This window comes from Chenopodium quinoa, unplaced genomic scaffold (genome assembly GCF_001683475.1).
Source record: "Chenopodium quinoa cultivar QQ74 unplaced genomic scaffold, ASM168347v1, whole genome shotgun sequence".
NCBI lineage: Eukaryota > Viridiplantae > Streptophyta > Magnoliopsida > Caryophyllales > Amaranthaceae > Chenopodium > Chenopodium quinoa.
This window is the reverse complement of record NW_018743197.1, coordinates 5,470,966-5,488,778: the sequence shown is the minus strand read 5'-3', so window position 1 is coordinate 5,488,778 and position 17,813 is coordinate 5,470,966. Positions and strand designations below refer to the sequence as shown.

The 17,813-nt window shown below is 39.8% G+C and overlaps 1 protein-coding gene across 1 annotated transcript; it reads right to left on the bottom strand.

The window, feature by feature from the left end:
* Positions 1-3,502: 3,502 nt before the first annotated feature.
* On the bottom strand, positions 3,503-4,352 carry LOC110733174 (protein FAR1-RELATED SEQUENCE 5-like). Its single transcript, XM_021913187.1, has 3 exons — positions 3,859-4,352; positions 3,568-3,775; positions 3,503-3,523 (listed from the first exon to the last, which is right to left on the bottom strand). Exons 1-3 carry the CDS (start codon positions 4,350-4,352, stop codon positions 3,503-3,505), a joined length of 723 nt encoding a protein of 240 aa, XP_021768879.1.
* Between the last annotated feature and the right edge of the window lie 13,461 nt (positions 4,353-17,813).

Sequence of the window (17,813 nt, the reverse complement as noted above, 5' to 3'; positions counted from 1 at the left end):
TTGGATAAAGATATTTAAAATAAAGATATTTAACATGAAGATATTTAACATGAAGATATTTACCAACACTTTTGGATAAAGATGACAAAAATGTAAGAATAAGAATTATTCGTACAAAATTATTCTAAAAGTAAAATATTTTTTTAATCTCTTATATTTGTCTATAAAACCAAGAATTGGTCATACATTTTGCATGTTTGTGTTCCTGTATATTCTCTCTCCTAAAACATACTCTTTTTCTTTTTCCTCAAATATGGAAAACAATTCTCAGTCTTCTACTTCATCAAACGATCCAGAAGAAAATGTTTTTGATAACTTTGAAAAGAGATTAAATGATCTACTTGAGAGAAGAGACAGAGTGAAGAATGGGTTGATGACGCTGTATGAAAAGGTTGAGAAGAACAAAATCGAAGAACTGGGTAAGAGAAAGAGGGTTGAAGAAAAATTCCAGGAAGAACAAAACAAAAAAAAGAAAGAAAGAAGACGATCAACAAAAGAAGAAACAAGAAGAAGAAAAAGAAGATCAAATGAAAAAACAAATTTAAAATCTCAAGAAGATGATTAAGAATCTAGGGTTTATTTATTTATTTATTTATTTTTGATATATTATATTTTTCGAAATAGTATATGAAATCAAGTATATTTCAGTAATGTACTTTGATTTTATTTTGGTTTCTCATGTATTGTCTTTATTTTTTTTCATTAAAATACTTGTTGGACAAAAATTAGTATATTTAAATTTTCATCTAATAGGTTATTTTTTTTGTCAATAATTATAATATTATTACATGGGCACATAAAAAGCCAGGAAATGATGTATTGATTGATTTAAAATTAAATTACTTTGGAAAATGCACAGTAAAAACTGATATAATAAAGTATTTTAAAGTCATACTCCCAAAAAAACATCATATTCCCAAAAAAATCTATATACCCTTTCATATTTCTCTTCTGTTTGTAAAAAAAACCATTTATTTCTAGTTTTTCAACAAATGATGTTTAGCAATTTTGTTCAATTTTATTCAGATATTAGATTAATAATGTCAATTATAATAATATAGGTATTTACTTGCTAGTAAAATTTTTATATATTTAGTCACATAATAGATTTAAATTTTCATATAATGATTTAAATTTACCAGAAAATAGAAATATAAACAGTAATTATATTAAAAAAATTTATGTTAGCACTAAGTATTATTACGTGGGCAGATAAAAAGTCAAGAAATGATGAATTGATTGATTTAGAATTTAATTACTTGGGAAAACGCGCAATGAAAACTAATATAAATAAAGTATTTCAAACATCATTCTCTCAAAAAAATCTATACACCCTTTCATATATCTCTTCTGTGTGTTAAAAAAAATCATCCATTTCCAGTTTTTAAACAAAGATTATTTATCAGTTTTGTTCAATTTTTATTCGAATTCAAGTATATTGTAAGATTTGTAACGTAGTATTTCAAATGGATCCAATAGACGATCCTCATTACATGGCTGCTCTAGAGGATGCTCCACGTGCATTATCTGTTCTTGAAATCTTATGCATGTATATTTTTCCTAAATGCACCCCTCGAGCGCAAGCGATGTGTAATTGTGTTTGTAGGCATTGGAATGAATTATGGTACTTAAATACTTGGATTCCTCATGTAGTTAGATATAGGCAGGCTAGTGAAAGGTGGTGGCTTGCAACTGATATTATGAGGCATAATGGATATGGCTTTCATAATTCAATGGTTCAAGATTGGGCTGAATTTCTGGATGGGTTGCGATGGCTATTTAGGGATGAGGAAGATATGTGGAGTAAGAAAAGAAAGAGAGAGGAAGCTATTCAACCTGGAGGGCCACAGAAGAAGATTAGGCTAGCTTAAATGCCCTGTAAATATGTTTTTCTTTAATTAAAAAGCAATGTTTTGTATAGTATTGTTATGATCATATATAGTTAAAGTGACAATGTTCATTTGCTTTTGTAAGGCATTGTCATAAGTATGACAAAATATTATGAAGAAATATATACTAATTTGGACTTATGCTTTTGTTTTTGTTAATTTTCTTTTATGTACATAATGTTTGTGAATGAAAAAATACTTCTGAATAATTGCACTATATTACCTCAATAAGGAATATAATTCTTTCGTTCAGAAATTAGGTTAATTTCATCAGGAACAGTTTTATTTTAGTCTGGAATTATAATAATTTATGCAGGTATTAACATGCTTTTTTAATCATAAATAATATTTTTTCTTTCAGGATTATTTTTATTTTACTCAGTTATTATATTATTTATGGCAGGAATCAAATTATATTTCTTAGAAATTATTTTTGTTGTATTTGTGAAAGGAATTTTAAAATTTAAATCAGTTTTCATATTTTATAGTCAGATATTAGATAATTTTTGACAGATAATTCTATAATTTAATTAGTATTTCAATATATTCAGATTTTAATCAGTGTTTTAAAATTAATGTTTTTAACTCAGAAATAAGCTTAAATTAGACAGGAATTAGGTTTTATTAGTCAGTTGTTACATTTTTGAATTGGTTGATTTATGTTAGGCATAATAATATTTTACTCAAGAATAATAATTTTTTAGTCAGGAATAAAAGAGTAACAGTCAGATATTATATATTTAACATTAGTTATTCTTCTATTTTTGTCATGCATAATAATATACTAGTCAGCATTTAAAGTATTATAGTCAGATAATAGATTAATAGTTTCATATAATAGGAATTAACGTGATTTAAGTTATTCCATTGTATTAAAAATCAGAAATAATATTATTTCTTTCACGATTATTATATTTTTACTCAGGTATTATATTATTTAGGGCAGGAAATAAATTATATCTCTCAAAAAATTATTTTTGTTGTGTTTTTCTAAAGAATGATAAAATTTTATTCAGCTATTATTATATTAAAGTCAGATATAAAATGATTCTAGACAGATATTTCTATATTTAAGACAGGAATTAAATATTTTCAGAATTTAATTAGTGTTATTTGATTTGTCAGTTATTAATCTCTTTTTGTCAGGAATAATAATATTTTAGTCAGTTTTTAGATTATTTTGATTAGAAATTACATGAAATTCATAAGGAATAACATGATATTCAAATACTTTCTTCTTATAGTCAGATATTAGATAAGTAATTGCAGTAATTAATATATTTTTGTCAGATATTATAGAGTCAAAGTCAGATATTTTATATATCATGTCAGTTATTAATCAATTTTTGTCAGGCATAACAATTTGTTAGTCAGGAATTAAAGTGTTTTAATTACATATTACATATATAATGTCAATTATAAAATTTATTTTCTTCATCAGTTTTAATATTATTTTCATCAGATATTACATGATATTTATTAGGTATTAGTAAAGTTATAGTTATTACTTAGACATAAATCAAATAATTTCATTTTACAGTCAGATATTATATAAATCATGGCAATAATTGACTTATTTATGTCAGGTATTAAAGAGTTAAAGTCAGATTATTTTATTTGATACAAAACATATCCTAATATAAAATACAAATACAAATATTAAGCTGAAACTGCTTACCTCTGGTATGGCGTTGCTCATTGCAAGATCTTGATCAATGAAGATTGATTTTGGTTCAATTCCACACATTGACTTTTTGAAGATTGAAATCAGCCAAACAAATGTATCAATCTTTTCATCGGTTATGTATGCACTTCCAAACATTGTTGTTTTCCAGTGATTGTTTATACCAACAAATGGAGCACATATCAACCCATATTTGTTTGTTCTGTATGTTGTATCGAAGATTAAAACATCACCATAAGCTTTGAAATCTTCAAGCATTTGGGAGTCACGCCAAAAATAGCTCACAGCATTATTTTCTTCTCCAAATTTAATCTATAAAAGAATGAGGGATCTTGATCTGCTCTTTCTTGAAGGGTGTCTAATACATTTTGCATGTCTCCACCTTCAACCATACTCATTTTCACCCTTGATACATAATTAAGGTGATCTCTCTTAGTATGACCTACACATTCTTCTCCTCCAGCTTCATTGCTTATATAATTATAAGAATCCATTGGTTTGATACCACTCTCAATCATGCTCTCAATTAGTTCACCCATTGGAGCTGATATTTGCCTTTCTGATCTTAGATGATGTCGTTGAACTGCTATAACCAATTCATGATTATGCTCCAACTCATGTGTAACAACTTCGAAATTTCCTTCTTTGTTTTTCTTGAAACGAATATGGGCTTTACATCCAGTTCTTGTCTCATTTACCTCCCTATCTTTTCTCTTTTTTGCATCAGTTTTACCCAATATGGGTATTTCCACGGTATTTTGTTCACCTGCTATCTTCATTTTACCCTTTGTATGTCCTTCCTTAGAACATCTAAAATAAAACTCATACATTTTATCATTGGAATCTCTTCTCTTTGTTGATTTTCTGACACTGAAACCAATAGATCTTGAATGAGCTTTGTATAACACATATCCCTCATTGTAGTTTGATATTGTATAACTTGCTAGACATTTACTTATGTTTTCATCCTTGTCATATTTGTAATAATTTGCAACAAAAGTATACATATGAACATATCTTAATTTATTTTTGTCAGTAATTACAATATTATAGACAGTAAATAAATATTTTTAAATTTATAATACTTATGAATTACCATGTCTTAGTCAGGAAATAGATTATTTAAATCAGGAATTACTAAATACTAGTTAGGAAATAAATCATCTCAGTCTTGTTTAGGATTATATTAATCAGGAAACAGGTAATATTGGTCAGTAATAAAGTTATATCATTCAGAAATAATAATATTTATATCTGATTATATGTTGTTCAATGTTCACTATCTTCAGGAATTAGATTATTTTTGTCATTTATTAGATTTGTTTTGTCAGGAATTAAATTATGTATGTCAGGTATTAAAATGTTTTGATTAGGAATTAATTTGAGTATATCAGAAATTATATTGTATATTTTAGTAATAAAATTGTTTCAATCAGAAATTAAATTGAACAATTTTATTAATTTAATTTTAGTGACAAAAAATAGTCAAAATATTACTCAAAAAATAGTCAAAAAATTGTTTGAATTAGAAATTAGATTATAATAGTCAAGAATAAAATTGTCTCAGTCAGGAAAATAGATAATAAACTACTCAGGACATAAATGATATAGTCAGGTTTAAGAAATTATATTCAGAAAAAAAAAAAAAAATTATTGCATACAAGAATTAGAATTTGAAAAGTCATGACCTTCCCTCTTCCAAAACATCAACACTCAAAACACTCAAAAAACACGTAAAATCATTTACCAGACATAAAATTAATTGAATAAAATTAAATGTATTTACTAGAACCGAGGTTAATTATAAATGAAAAACACATATTTGAAAAGGCATGACCTTCCCTCTTCCAAAACACTGCACCAATTCACGTTCTAAACACTATATATAAGAAACCACAGTGTACAAGAAACTATATTAAGAAAAAAAAAATTCATATAAAAATATAAATTGCTTCAGTTTGAATTTTAATTATTTTGATAAGAATATCAAATAACTACTGCTACTACAAAAGGTATATTTTTTTCATATTATGATTTTACATTTGTTAGTTCATTTTATTTTGTTTTATTATGATTTATGTGTTTATTTTTTTTTAGATGGCTAATTATATTGCACACCCAATTGATGCCTTAGAAGATGCACATCCAGCATTAGCTATTGAAGAGACATTATGCATGCATATTTTCCCTAGGTGCACCTTCCAAGCGCAGGCGATGATTAATTGTACATGTAAATATTATAATGAATTATGGTATTACAAATTTTGGATTCCAAAAATAGTAAGAAGAAATCATAATTCAAATGAATGGTGGGTTGCATATGACATTATGAGGCATAATGATTATGGTTTTCACAATGGGATGGTGCAAGACTGGGCTGAATTTCTTGATGGATTACGTTTAATTTTTGCGGAAGAAGAAGCCAACAAGAGAAAGAGAAAAAGAGAAGAGGCAATCCAACCAGGTAGAGGGGGAAAAAAGAATAAAAATAGAGGATGTTATTAGTAGTTTATGTTCAATGTTTTGCACTTTATTATATTTGAATTAATAAACATAACATTTCAGTAATATGTAATTTGTTTTTAAATTTAAATGATTTTATTTTATTTTTTATTTTGTATGACGTTATTAAATTATTAAATGTTTTTTGAAGTTTATAATACTCAGGAATTAACATATCTTAGTCAGGAATTAGATATTTTAGATAAGGTATTACAATATATTAGTCAGGAATAAAATTAACTCATTCATGTTTAAGATAATATTAGTCAGGAAACAGATAATAATAGTCAGAAATTTTATTATCAATATTATATACAGTAATTAAATGTTTTTAAATTTATAATACTCAGGAATTAGCAAATGTTACTCAGGAATTAGATAATGTTGGTCATAAAACAGATAATGATAGTTAGTTTTAAGATAATAATATTCAGATATATCATAGCATACAGAAATTTTATTTTTTTATCAAATCAGAAATTTTTTTCTGGTCAGAAATTACAATATATTAGTCAGGAAATATATTATCTTAGTCAGGAAGTAGATAATGATAATTAGAAATTATAGGAGTTGGAAAGAAAAGAAATAATATTAAACAGGAAATAGAAAATGATAATCAGTTTTAAGTTAATAATAGTCAGTTTTAAAATAATTATAGTCAGGTTTACATTATTTTCACTAATTTCCATATAATTTTTTTTTAGGAAATAGGTTTCCATAGGAATAAAATTAATTCAGTCAGGTTTCATATAATATTAGTCAGTAATTATATTGTCTGCATCAATAAATTACAAAGCATTTAAGAATTTTACAGAACATTTAACTATCAGTATTGTTTCGGGGTTTTCTGATGTCCTGCAGGAGAGTTACAATTCCGAGACTGGAACCGGACGCCTGTACCTGCAAAACAAACGGATGTTCCGGATGATTGGAGATCCGCCTCCGACGGTCAAGTTAGTACTTGATTAAGGAGTAATTTATGCGGAAATTAAAGTGATTGGGTCTCTCTAGGTGAGAGTGTTTAATGTGAGTAATCTGCGTTTTTTAGTGTTATCTCCCTTAATGAGGATTAAGGGAGGTATTTATAACCTCGGGAAACGTGTCAATCTAGGTTTAGGTTAACCTTGGGCTGATTGGGCTTCCCTCGGAAGTTGGGCCTAGGTGACCGGTTATCCCAGGTGTCATGGAAGGACACGTGTCGTGTCGTAATTGGTCCATAGTGGACGGATCATTGCTTGACACGTGGCAGGCTCCTATTGGCCCATGTGACGGACACATGGCGGAACCTGATTGGTCCACTTGTCAGATGGTGATTGGTAGGGAAAAATCCCCTAATCATTTGCCCCTCACAGGTGGCACGTGACTGGTCACGTGTTACCTGTGACAGGTATCGCCCTGTAACAGGCGACGGCCTGCTACAGGTGTCACTCGGCGAGAGGCCGAGAGATTCTCCCGCCAAAATTTTGAATTCTGGAAGTGACCCTTCGCCTTCTCACTTCGCCTATATAAAGGAGTGTTGACTTCGGTCATTTTCACACTTGAAAACTTTGTGAGAGAACATTCGGACCCCTGAACTTGCTCTGACATTTTGGACCCTTTCTGCCTACCGCCTGCTCTGACAAGCCGACTACAAAGGATTTTCAGAACTTCATCAATCGTCACTCGTTCAGGTAACCGTCGGTTCTCTTACTCTTAATTTTCTCTTTACTTTATTCTTTTTTGAAATGGCACCACGGAAGCACACGACACGACCTAGGTTAGTGATCAGCCGGTCACCGGGGACGGCTGAATCTAGGACTAGGAGTGCCGTCTGCCCTTTTCTGGACCCATCTTTGCCCTTTATACAAAGTCCGACTGTATCTGTGTCTATGCAGAGCATGATGGCCAGAACAAAAAAGACTGCCAGGATCTCAAACTCAGACGGCTCCTCCCACAGGGTGCCGATTAGTGAAACATCTGACCAGGCGCCAGATGTGGAAGTGAAACAAAGCGGCTTGAAAGCCGGCAGTTCTGAGGGAGGAGTCAAAGTGACCCCTTCCCATTTTACAGTTAACAATTCTACATTCTCTCCTGCTCCTTTTAAAGGAGAGGAGGCGGGCCCCTCCGGGAGAGGGGAAGAGTCGTCCTCTTCGGACTCGTCAGAGGACGATTCCGAGTCTAGCTCTTCTGGCCATGCTTCCCTGGACACAGAAGAGAAAAACAGTCGCCTACAAGAGGCGAGGCTTTCTCACGCAGTTGAGAAGGGGGACGATTGGGCGGAGCCATCCGCCTCTCACCGAGAGAAAAATACCCCCTACTACTGCACGGTACCTCGAGGCCGGATCACGGCCATGCAAGAGAAAGTGGAGAGCTTTATCGCAAACCACACAATGGGCCCCGACTTTTTAGTGTTCGTGCCGGATCAAGAAGACACAGTCGTATGGCCGGCTGGTACCAGTTATGATGGCGCCTGCTTTGGCTGCTACGAAGCGGCCATCAAGGCTGGGCTGCGCTTCCCACTACATCCAGTTGTTCAGCGGATCTTGGATGGGTATGAGTTGGGGTTATGGCAGTTAGCCCCGAACTCCTGGGTCAACGTACTCGGCTATGTGGCCGGGTGCGAACTGCACGGGGTGGAGCCGAGCTTCGAGGCTTTCGCCCACATGAACTACCTCAGCCGGACCCCTAAGGCAGGCGGTACCGGCTGGTATCAATTGACGAGCCACAGGGGCTACCTCATGACGAGAGGTAAAGCAAACAAATGGAAGGACTGGCGGAGCACCTTCCTCATCATTGAGAGTTCAGACACCGAGCTGAACAAGCGCTTCAACAGGTGGAACAGGAATTTGCCCCTTCTTGCAGGCGGCCGCAGCATGCCGCCTGTTCCCCCCAAGGCTAAGAAAGAGATCCTAGATAAAGGACTCTTCAAAGTAGAGTCGAAGGTGAACTCTACTTCAGGGGTACGAGAGCAAGTACCCCTGCACTTCGTCCCGAGCTTCAAATGGCTCTACGACGAGTACTTTTTGGCCGCCTGTGACCTCAGCAGTCGGTGCTCAAGAGGTAGCCGGCATGTCGAATACTCTGCTGTTCCGTGCATTTCTTGTTATGACTTTTATTAACTTTGCTATTTGTTTTTGCAGCGGACGCCATGAGAAAAATTACCGCCTCCAAGACTGCGGCGGCCATGTTGCGGGCCTCCATCATGCAACAGTCTTCAACCGACTCCCTCAATAAGGGGGCACCCTTGGTGGGCTTCGAACCTTTCACCCTCTTTTTGGAGTTGTGTTTATGCATATACTGACTCTTTTCTTCTTTTTTAGACGGGCGCTCCAAGAGCTTCTTCTTCCCAACAGCCGGACCCCAAGGCCCGGAGGACGACTGTTGCGAGCTCTCCTGGTTCTGCCAGGAAACATGCGGCGGCTGAGAAACAGCCGGCCACTTCTTCTAAAACTCCAGCTGGGCCACCTAGAAGTATGAAATTGTCCTTGTAAATTTTAGACTTGCTCCCTTCTTTACTAGGTCTAATCCGTTTGTTTATGCTTGATGCAGCCGGCCCTCATGAGCCTGACTTGGTCGAGGTGGCAAGTCTATGATCAAGGCCGTTCCTCCAGCTAAAAGGGAGGCGGTCAGGGGTGTCGGCACCCTTGACCTAGACGGGTTTGCAGGGGTCCTTGCTGAGGTATACTTAGCATATTTTTGAGTATTTGAATTCCAGGACGCCTGTTTTCTTTTTGTTTGGAAACTGACGCCTGTTCCCCTTTTTACTTAGGCCCTGCTCCGAGTGAACGGCCTTCGCAAGCCGCTTGACCGGAAGAACAAAGAGGTAAAGGCTGCAAAAGCTATGGCCGCCTCTGACTGTGATAAGGCAATGTTTCAAATTGCCCAAAATGAAGTTCTGACCATTGATATTCTTTATTATGAGGCGCAAGCTACCGCCGCTATCCGGGCTCAGTAAGAGGCGGCCCAGAAGAGGAATAGCGAGCTGGAGGCGACCATCAACAACCTCAAGGCCGAGCTGAGACCTCTTCGCCAAAAGATGTCCTCATACGAAACCTTGGAGAAATCCTTGGCGAGCGTAAAGGAACGCCTGGTGACCCAGGAGAAGAGTCTTACTCAGGAGCTCTCGGAAAAGGCCGAGCAAGAAAAGAAAGAGCTGGTCCAGGAGATGATGGAAGACTCTGCTCAAATCTAGCGCATGACTTGGGGCCGCCTCTTCCCCAATGCCGAATTTGCCTCATGGGAAAAAACGTACCGCCAGTGTTCTGATAGATATAATCAAGAGATCCTGGCGGGTGCTGAGGAAGAGGCGTTGGAGGAGGAGGAGCAGCCGGTAGTGGCGCTTGTGCCGCTTGGGGGTAATGCATCAAAGAAGGATGCAGCTGAAGCCAAGTCCAGCAAGAAGAGTGCTGACCAGGCGGCAGCTGCTGATATTGAAGATCTGCCCCCTTCTTAAGCTTTATGTCTTCTTCCCACGGCCTGCGTGCCGTTTGTTTGTATTACCCGGCCAGGGGGTCGGGGCTCTGAATATTTTGCCGGTCTTTAATGACCGGCTTCCTTTTAATGAATATTTTTGTTTTGCTTCAAACTCGTTCAAGTATTGAATATTCTGATATCCAATTGTACACTATACCGACTGTTTTACATGGCCGATAGTTGCAGACAGGTACAAATAGTTAGTCACGCCGCCTATGCCCCTGGACGACTGGTCGTCTGTTTCCAGGCTAGACGATCAGTCGGCCATTTATTTAATCGGTATTCGAACCATTTTAAAGACTGGATCCCCTTTAAGCAGGCGGTTTTGTCATATAAAATTAACCAAGTAGGAAAGTGGTTTCCTACTTGTCATGTTTTTAGGCTAGAGACTTTAGGCCGTCTAGGACGACTGTTCCCCGCCATATTTAATCTAGTGTGAGCCGGTGCTGTATGAACACCTTTTTAGTTTCATACTAAATTTTTAAGGAGTGACCAAGTAATCATGATTGTTACCTAGTCGCCAAGTAACTGAGTAGTAGAGGTATCAAGTGGTGGGTACCGGTTGTTCCCCTTTATTCGCCAATGTTTGTTGGCTTTTAACTCATAGGTTGTTAACCTAGCAGGAGTAGTGGTTGAGAGCCCCTGTTTTCTAAAAACAGGCGGACGACTCATACCTTTTAGGCTCCATACTAAGTTTGAGAGAGTGACTATGAGTTAACTTTGGTGTTACTCAGTCGCCGTCATTCCTGCTTGAGTAGTGAAGGTACCAGGCGGCGGAGGCCGGCTGAACCTTTTGATTCGCCAATGTTTGTTGGCTATTAACTCAAGAGGTACCCCCTGCATTTATCCCAAGTAATACAGGCGGTCATCTGACTCAGATGTCAACTACTACCACTGGTTTGGTTAGTGATAGAGTTATCCTTGTCTCAAAAACGGCTACGTGGTTGCCCTTGGGGACAGTCGTATAGGTGCCGTGTAATTAGTTTATAGAGCAATGTTCCACCCAAAAGGGAGCTGCTCTCTGCGACGAATTTCATCCGGAGGGATGCCGCCGGGCTCCTGCTATGATGTTGGGACAAGTCGTATTGGTTTGAAGATTGGATCAGTTGGCTTGGCGCCTGGTCTGATCATTCGGCCTGTGGCCTTGGTTAGTTCTTGGTGAACGTAGGTGCTAAGTAAAAGGAGGGTAGCCGCCTGTTTAGGCACAGGGTCGGCCGGGCCCTGATCATTTTTAGTTAAGTATAAGGGGGGTGGCTGTGTTTTTGGAACCAGTCGGCCCTCTTCTATGGAGAGTAGCCAACTACATGTCCAGACGGCGTGCCCCTATGGTGATAGAGTAAAATATTCAATGGAGAGTAGCCGACTGTAAAGGTACAGGCGGCATGCCCCTCTGAAGATAGAGTAAAATACTCAATGGAGAGTAGCCGACTGTAAAGGTACAGACGGCATGCCCCTCTGAAGATAGAGTAAAATACTCAATGGAGAGTAGCCGACTGTAAAGGTACAGACGGCATGCCCCTCTGAAGATAGAGTAAAATACTCAATGGAGAGTAGCCGACTGTTTGTCAGCAGGCATGCCCCTCTTAAGTAAGAATAAAAACTAAGTATGGAGAGTAGCCGACTGTTTGTTAGTAGGCGTGCCCCTCTTAGTACAAAATTGAATATTAAGTATGCAAACTTTTATTAAGTAGCACTTGACTATTTACATCATTCAAAAGAAATATTTCTTAAGATTATCTACATTCCAAGTTCGAGGCAACGGTTGTCCGTCTGGTGTTCCCAGACGGTAGGTACCGTCCCTGACCTCTTCACAGATTCGGTAGGGTCCTTCCCAGTTGGGAGTTAGTTTGCCAGACTCATTAGCCCTACCAACTGCTTCCATTTTTCTAAGTACAAAGTCCCCCACTTTGAGTGGACGCCTGTGTACCTTTTTGTTGTATGATCTAGTCATTCTCAGGCGGTAAATTTCATGGCGCAAGACAGCATTGCCCCTCCTTTCAGGAAGTGAGTCTAATGTCAGGCGCATGGCTTCCCAGTTTGCCTCTTCGTCATATAGCATTACTCAAAGAGTCGGCTCGTAGTGTTCTATTGGAAGAAAAGCTTCCGCACCATAAGTTAGGAGGAATGGAGTTTCTCCAGTCACCCCTTTTTCAGTCGTCCTAATGGCCCAGAGAACATGTGGTAATTCATCCGCCCATAGGCCGCCTGCTCGTTCAATCTTTTTCTTGGACCGTCTGAGATGATTTTATTAAAGGCTTCTACCTGGCCGTTTGCTTGTGGACGGCCGACAGATGCAAAGTAGTGTGCAATTCCTTGGTCACCCAACCAGCTTTTGAGAACAGACGTCTCAAATTGGGGACCATTATCAAAAACTATAGACATGGGAACCCCGAACCGAGTGATGACATTTTTCCAAATGAATGAAATTACATCCTTCGTCTTGATTCCCTTTACAGCCTCCGCCTCTACCCATTTAGTGAAGTAGTCGACGGCAACAAGTATGTACCTCCTTCCGCATGTAGCAGGCGTATATGGACCCAGAATATCCATGCCCCACTTAGCAAACGGTAGTGGGCTATGAATGGTAGTGAGGGCAGTAGCCGGACGGTGAATTAGTTTGCCAAACCTTTGGCACTTGTCACATTTTTTCACCATCACCATCGCATCTGCTTCTAAAGTAGGCCAAAAGTAGCCCTGCCGCCTTGCCCGTTGAGCAAGCGTCCTACCGCCTATATGGGAAGCACAGTAACCAGAGTGAAGATCGTCCAGTATCTCTCGCCCCTTTTCTGGAGTAACACACTTTAAGAAGGGTTGAAGGTACCCCCTTTTGTGAAGTTCTCCCTTTATTATTTCAAAACTGGTTGCTCGTTTTTTCAGTGCTGCCGCCTGTTGATGATCATCCGGCAGGGTACCATTTGTCAGATATGCCCTGATTGGATCCATCCAGGTTGAGCTTCTGTCTAAGATTCCAATAGGTTCTTCCTCAATGCTTCTCCTCTCCATTACTTCCCAAAAAACAGTTCGAGGAGTATCACAGGAGGCGGATGATGCTAATTTTGAAAGTGCATCCGCCTGGTTGTTTTCTGATCTCGGCACTTGGGTCAGATGGAAATCCTCAAGGGAGCCGACTGCTTGTCGGACCGCCTGTAAATACTTGATCATGGCCGGATGGGTTGCTTCGTATTCGCCATTGTACTGACTCACTATCAATTGTGAATCGGAACAGGCGTCTATTTTTCTTGCTCCCGCCGCCTTGCACATGCGGATTCCGGCTAGTAAAGCTTCATATTCTGCCTCATTGTTTGAGGCCTGAAAATTGAAGCGTAAAGCATATTCGTACCTGTCGCCTTCTGGCGACTGACATATGACTCCTGCTCCACAACCATTTGAAGTAGAGCTTCCATCCACATATACCTTCCAGACTTGGTCTGTAACTTGAGAGTCCGGAGGACGAGTCATCTCAACAATAAAGTCAGCAAAGGCTTGCCCCTTCACTGCTTTTCTAGGCTCGAAAGTAACTTCGAGGCTTTGTATTTCTATGGCCCATTTGATCATTCGGCCTGACGACTCCATGATGGTCAGTGGCCGCTTGATAGGTTGGTCTGTATACACGACGTCTGCATGTGCCAAAAAGTAGGGCTTCAATTTTTTAACAGCCATGAAGAGTGCAAGACCAAATTTCTCCACTAAGGGATACCTCAACTCGGCATTTTTCAGTACATGACTGACAAAGTAGACCGGGAGCTGACAGCCGTCTCTTTCAGCAAGGAGAACAGCGCTAACGCATGATCAGAGACGGCCAGGTACATGTAGAGTACTTCTTTGGGCAAAGGGCTGACCAGCCTCGGCAAGGAATGCAAGTGAACTTTCAATTTCTGGAAGGCCGCCTCAGCATCCGGCCCCCATTCAAACCTTGCCTTTTTCTTAATTGCCTGGAAAAAGTATAGGCATTTGTCGCCTGATCGGCTTAGAAATCTTCCCAAGGCCGCCAGACAACCTGTTAACTTCTGAACCTCTCGGATGGTACGAGGCGACTGCATGTCAATGACCGCCTGCACCTTCTCAGGGTTCGCCTCTATTCCTCTCTGATTGATAAGGAAATTTCCCAGACTCAACTCCAAAGACACATTTCTTGGGATTGAGCATGACATGGTGCCGCCTGAGTGTGGCGAAAGTTTCTCGGAGGTCCGACAGATGATCTTTCTGAAGTTTAGACTTGACAATCATATCATCAATATATGCCTCAACATTTCTCCCAATTTGATCAAAGAACACAGTGTTTATCATTCGCTGGAAAGTGGCCGGGGCATTCTTAAGACCAAACGGCATGACCGTGTAACAGTATAACCCCTGATCAGTGACAAAGGCCGTCTTCTCCTGATCTTTCTTCCATAAAAGAATTTGATGGAAACCAAAGTAGGCGTCCATAAAGCTCATCAAAGCATGGCCGGCTGTTGAGTCGACCAGGTTATCAATTTTAGGCAGAGGGTAACTGTCTTTGGGGCACGCCTTGTTTAAGTCTGTGTAGTCTACACACATTCGCCAGGTGCCATTCGGCTTTTTAACAAGCACCACATTTGCAACCCAGTCTGGGAAGTAACATTGCCGAATGAACCCTGCATCAAGTAATTTTTTAACTTCGGCGGCTGCCGCCTGACTTCTTTCTTCGCCATGGTTCCGCTTCTTCTGCCGTACCGGCTTCTTTTTCGGATCCACGGCCAGTTTATGTACCGCCAGATCAGGACTAATGCCTGGCATTTCATGGACTTCGAATGCAAAGATGTCCTTGTATTCTTTCAATAGTTTGTGAAAGTTGTCACCCAGGACTCTCAGAGCAGTCGTCCCAACTTTGACTGTTCGCTCAGGACGTGAGTCGTCTAAGATCAAGTCCGTATGCTCACCAGCCGGCTGAGGGCGGAATTCATCCGACCGCTCCTCTGCCAATGATTGCTATTTTCTGTCTTTTCTTGCGGCCCCCGTCTGGGATGCCTTTCTCTTCTTGCCGCCTGCTTCTTGAACAGGCGCACTCTCCTTGACATTGTCAAGGTCTATTTTTCCACCACTCGACCCAGTGGCCATAACAGTGGGCTTGACATCCGAGAGATAGCACTCTCGGGCCATCCTCTGATCTCCCCTTAGGGACCCTACTGTTCCATTATCCCTCTCAAACTTGAGCAACATAAGAGATGGGATTATAACAGCCTTGGAATTATTCAGGGTTGGTCGTCCCAGAATCATGTTGTAGGCCGAGAGTTCTTCTACTACCAGGAACCGGACTACCATGTGTCGTCCTTCCCCTTTTTCGCCTAGGCGGATGGGTAAATCCACTCGTCCCACTGGGTGGACTCCTCCTCCTCCAAACCCTACTAAAGGGTGGGATGCCGGATGTATGCAATCAGTCTGATATTTTAGTTTTGACAGACATTTGCTACTGATGAGATCTGAGGAGCTTCCGGTATCTATGAGGATTCGGCCAACTCTCTGGTTGGCCACTTTACATTCAATAACGATAGGGTCGTCATGCGGCCCTCTTACCCCTCCTAGATCTTCTTCAGTGATGACAATCTCAGGAAATGAATATTTGGAGGGCCGTTCTTGGTGAACGGAATTTACATCTAACTGTCTGATATTGTCTTTGTTGCCCCTAATAGTGGGGCCGCCTCTTGAGAAGCCGCCTGCAATGGTGTAGACGACTGCATCATCTGTATCGGAGCTGTCGGCCTGTTGATTCTTTTTGATCGACTGCTTTTTTGAGGAAGTGTTCCCCGTAGATTTCTTGACATAAGTGTCAAGATCACCTTGCTCAGCCAGGCGGTCCAGATACCGCATGAGACTGATGCATTCATTGGTGTGATGACCAACATCTTCATGATAATCACAGAATTTTTCTTGGTTCCGATTGTTTGCAGAACCCTTCATGGGGACCGGCTTCTCAATTGAGATCCGTCCCTTGATTTCCTTTAGGATAAATTGGCTATCCTTGTTAAACACATACTTTGGGGAGTATGGTTTGAATTCTTTTTTCTTCTTCTGGGACGGCTGTTTAGAGGAATCAGTTGCCCAGACCTCTTTTCTCTTCTCGTCTTTGTTTGACGACTGCTTCTGTCGTCCTTCTCTTTTGTCGGACGTTTTCCCGTCTGACTGTTTTACCGTACTACAAAGATCAGCCGCCTGTATATAGGCTTCCGCTTCAATCAAGGCCTCTTGAAGAGTCGCCACCCTCTTTCGGACCAAATCAAATTTGAAGGTCGACCCGTCTTTGAGACCTCTGAAAAAGTCAGTATAGGCTACTTCATCCGGTAACCCTTGAATCTGTATTCTCATCAGGTTAAACCGCCTGATGTAAGAACGAAGCCCCTCCTTCTCGCCCTGCTGAATTGTTCCTAAATCAAGGGTCGTCTTCTTCGCAGGGATGTTCATGGCGAAGTTGGAGGTGAATAAGTAAGCAAGCGTCTTGAAGTTATTTACACAACCAGTCGGCAGGTTGCCGAACCATTGTTGTGCGATTCCTTTGAGAGTCGCTGGGAAACACTTGCACCAAGTGGGATCATCCAACCCTTGAAGGTACATCAGGTTGGTGAATGCCATCAGATGGTCTTCTGGGTTAGTAGTGCCGTCATAGGCGCCTACTAATACATTTTTCACTTTGGCCGGCTGAGCGGCTTCAGTAATTTCCTTGGAGAAGGTCGACGGCTGTTCACCAAGTCTAAGCAACCGTAGCTGCCAGTCCATAGGTTGGACATTTTTTGCTGCATGTCCACCAAACGGAGGTGGCTGTAAAAAATACTGTTGTTGCGGTACAAACGGTAAGTTTGGTACCGCCTGGTCGCTATGAAAGCCGGACTGACGGGAGGTGTCGCCTGACTGACTCTCATGATACGACTGAGTATGCCTCATCGAGGTATTTCGCAGACTGTCTTGGAAGTTTGAAGTAGAGGCCGACTCTGACAATCGGTTTAGGATGAGGGGTCGCCTCTTGCCCTTGAACTGGTTTCCTCTTCCGTGAAGTGGAGGGTTTCTTAGCCGACTGCTCCTTGTCCAGAGCAGGCGGCTTCTTGTTAATCAACTCTTGAATTTCTCCCTTGCAGTCCCTCATGAAGGTCATGAGTTCGTTCCTTGTGATGGGAGCAGACCCATCAGTCGGCTGCTGCCGAACAGGCGGTGCGCCTGCTGGCTCGCTTCCAGTTTGAAGATGTTCCCGTTCCCTCCTTTCGGTATGACGGGCACGTCGGGCCCTTAGGGTCCCGTCTGAAGCTGTGTGAGCTTCAACTTCAAATTCATTCTCA

What these genes read in the sequence shown, in the direction of transcription:
- LOC110733174 (XM_021913187.1), bottom strand. Translation starts at nt 4,352, where the DNA reads ATGAAGATAGCAGGTGAACAAAATACCGTGGAAATACCCATATTGGGT. An exon ending in TTGGAGAAGAAAATAATGCT is followed by an intron (nt 3,776 to 3,858) that starts GTGAGCTATTTT and finishes TACAACATACAG; the next exon opens with AACAAACAAATATGGGTTGA. An exon ending in TGAGCAACGCCATACCAGAG is followed by an intron (nt 3,524 to 3,567) that starts GTAAGCAGTTTC and finishes ATTTTATATTAG; the next exon opens with GATATGTTTTGTATCAAATA.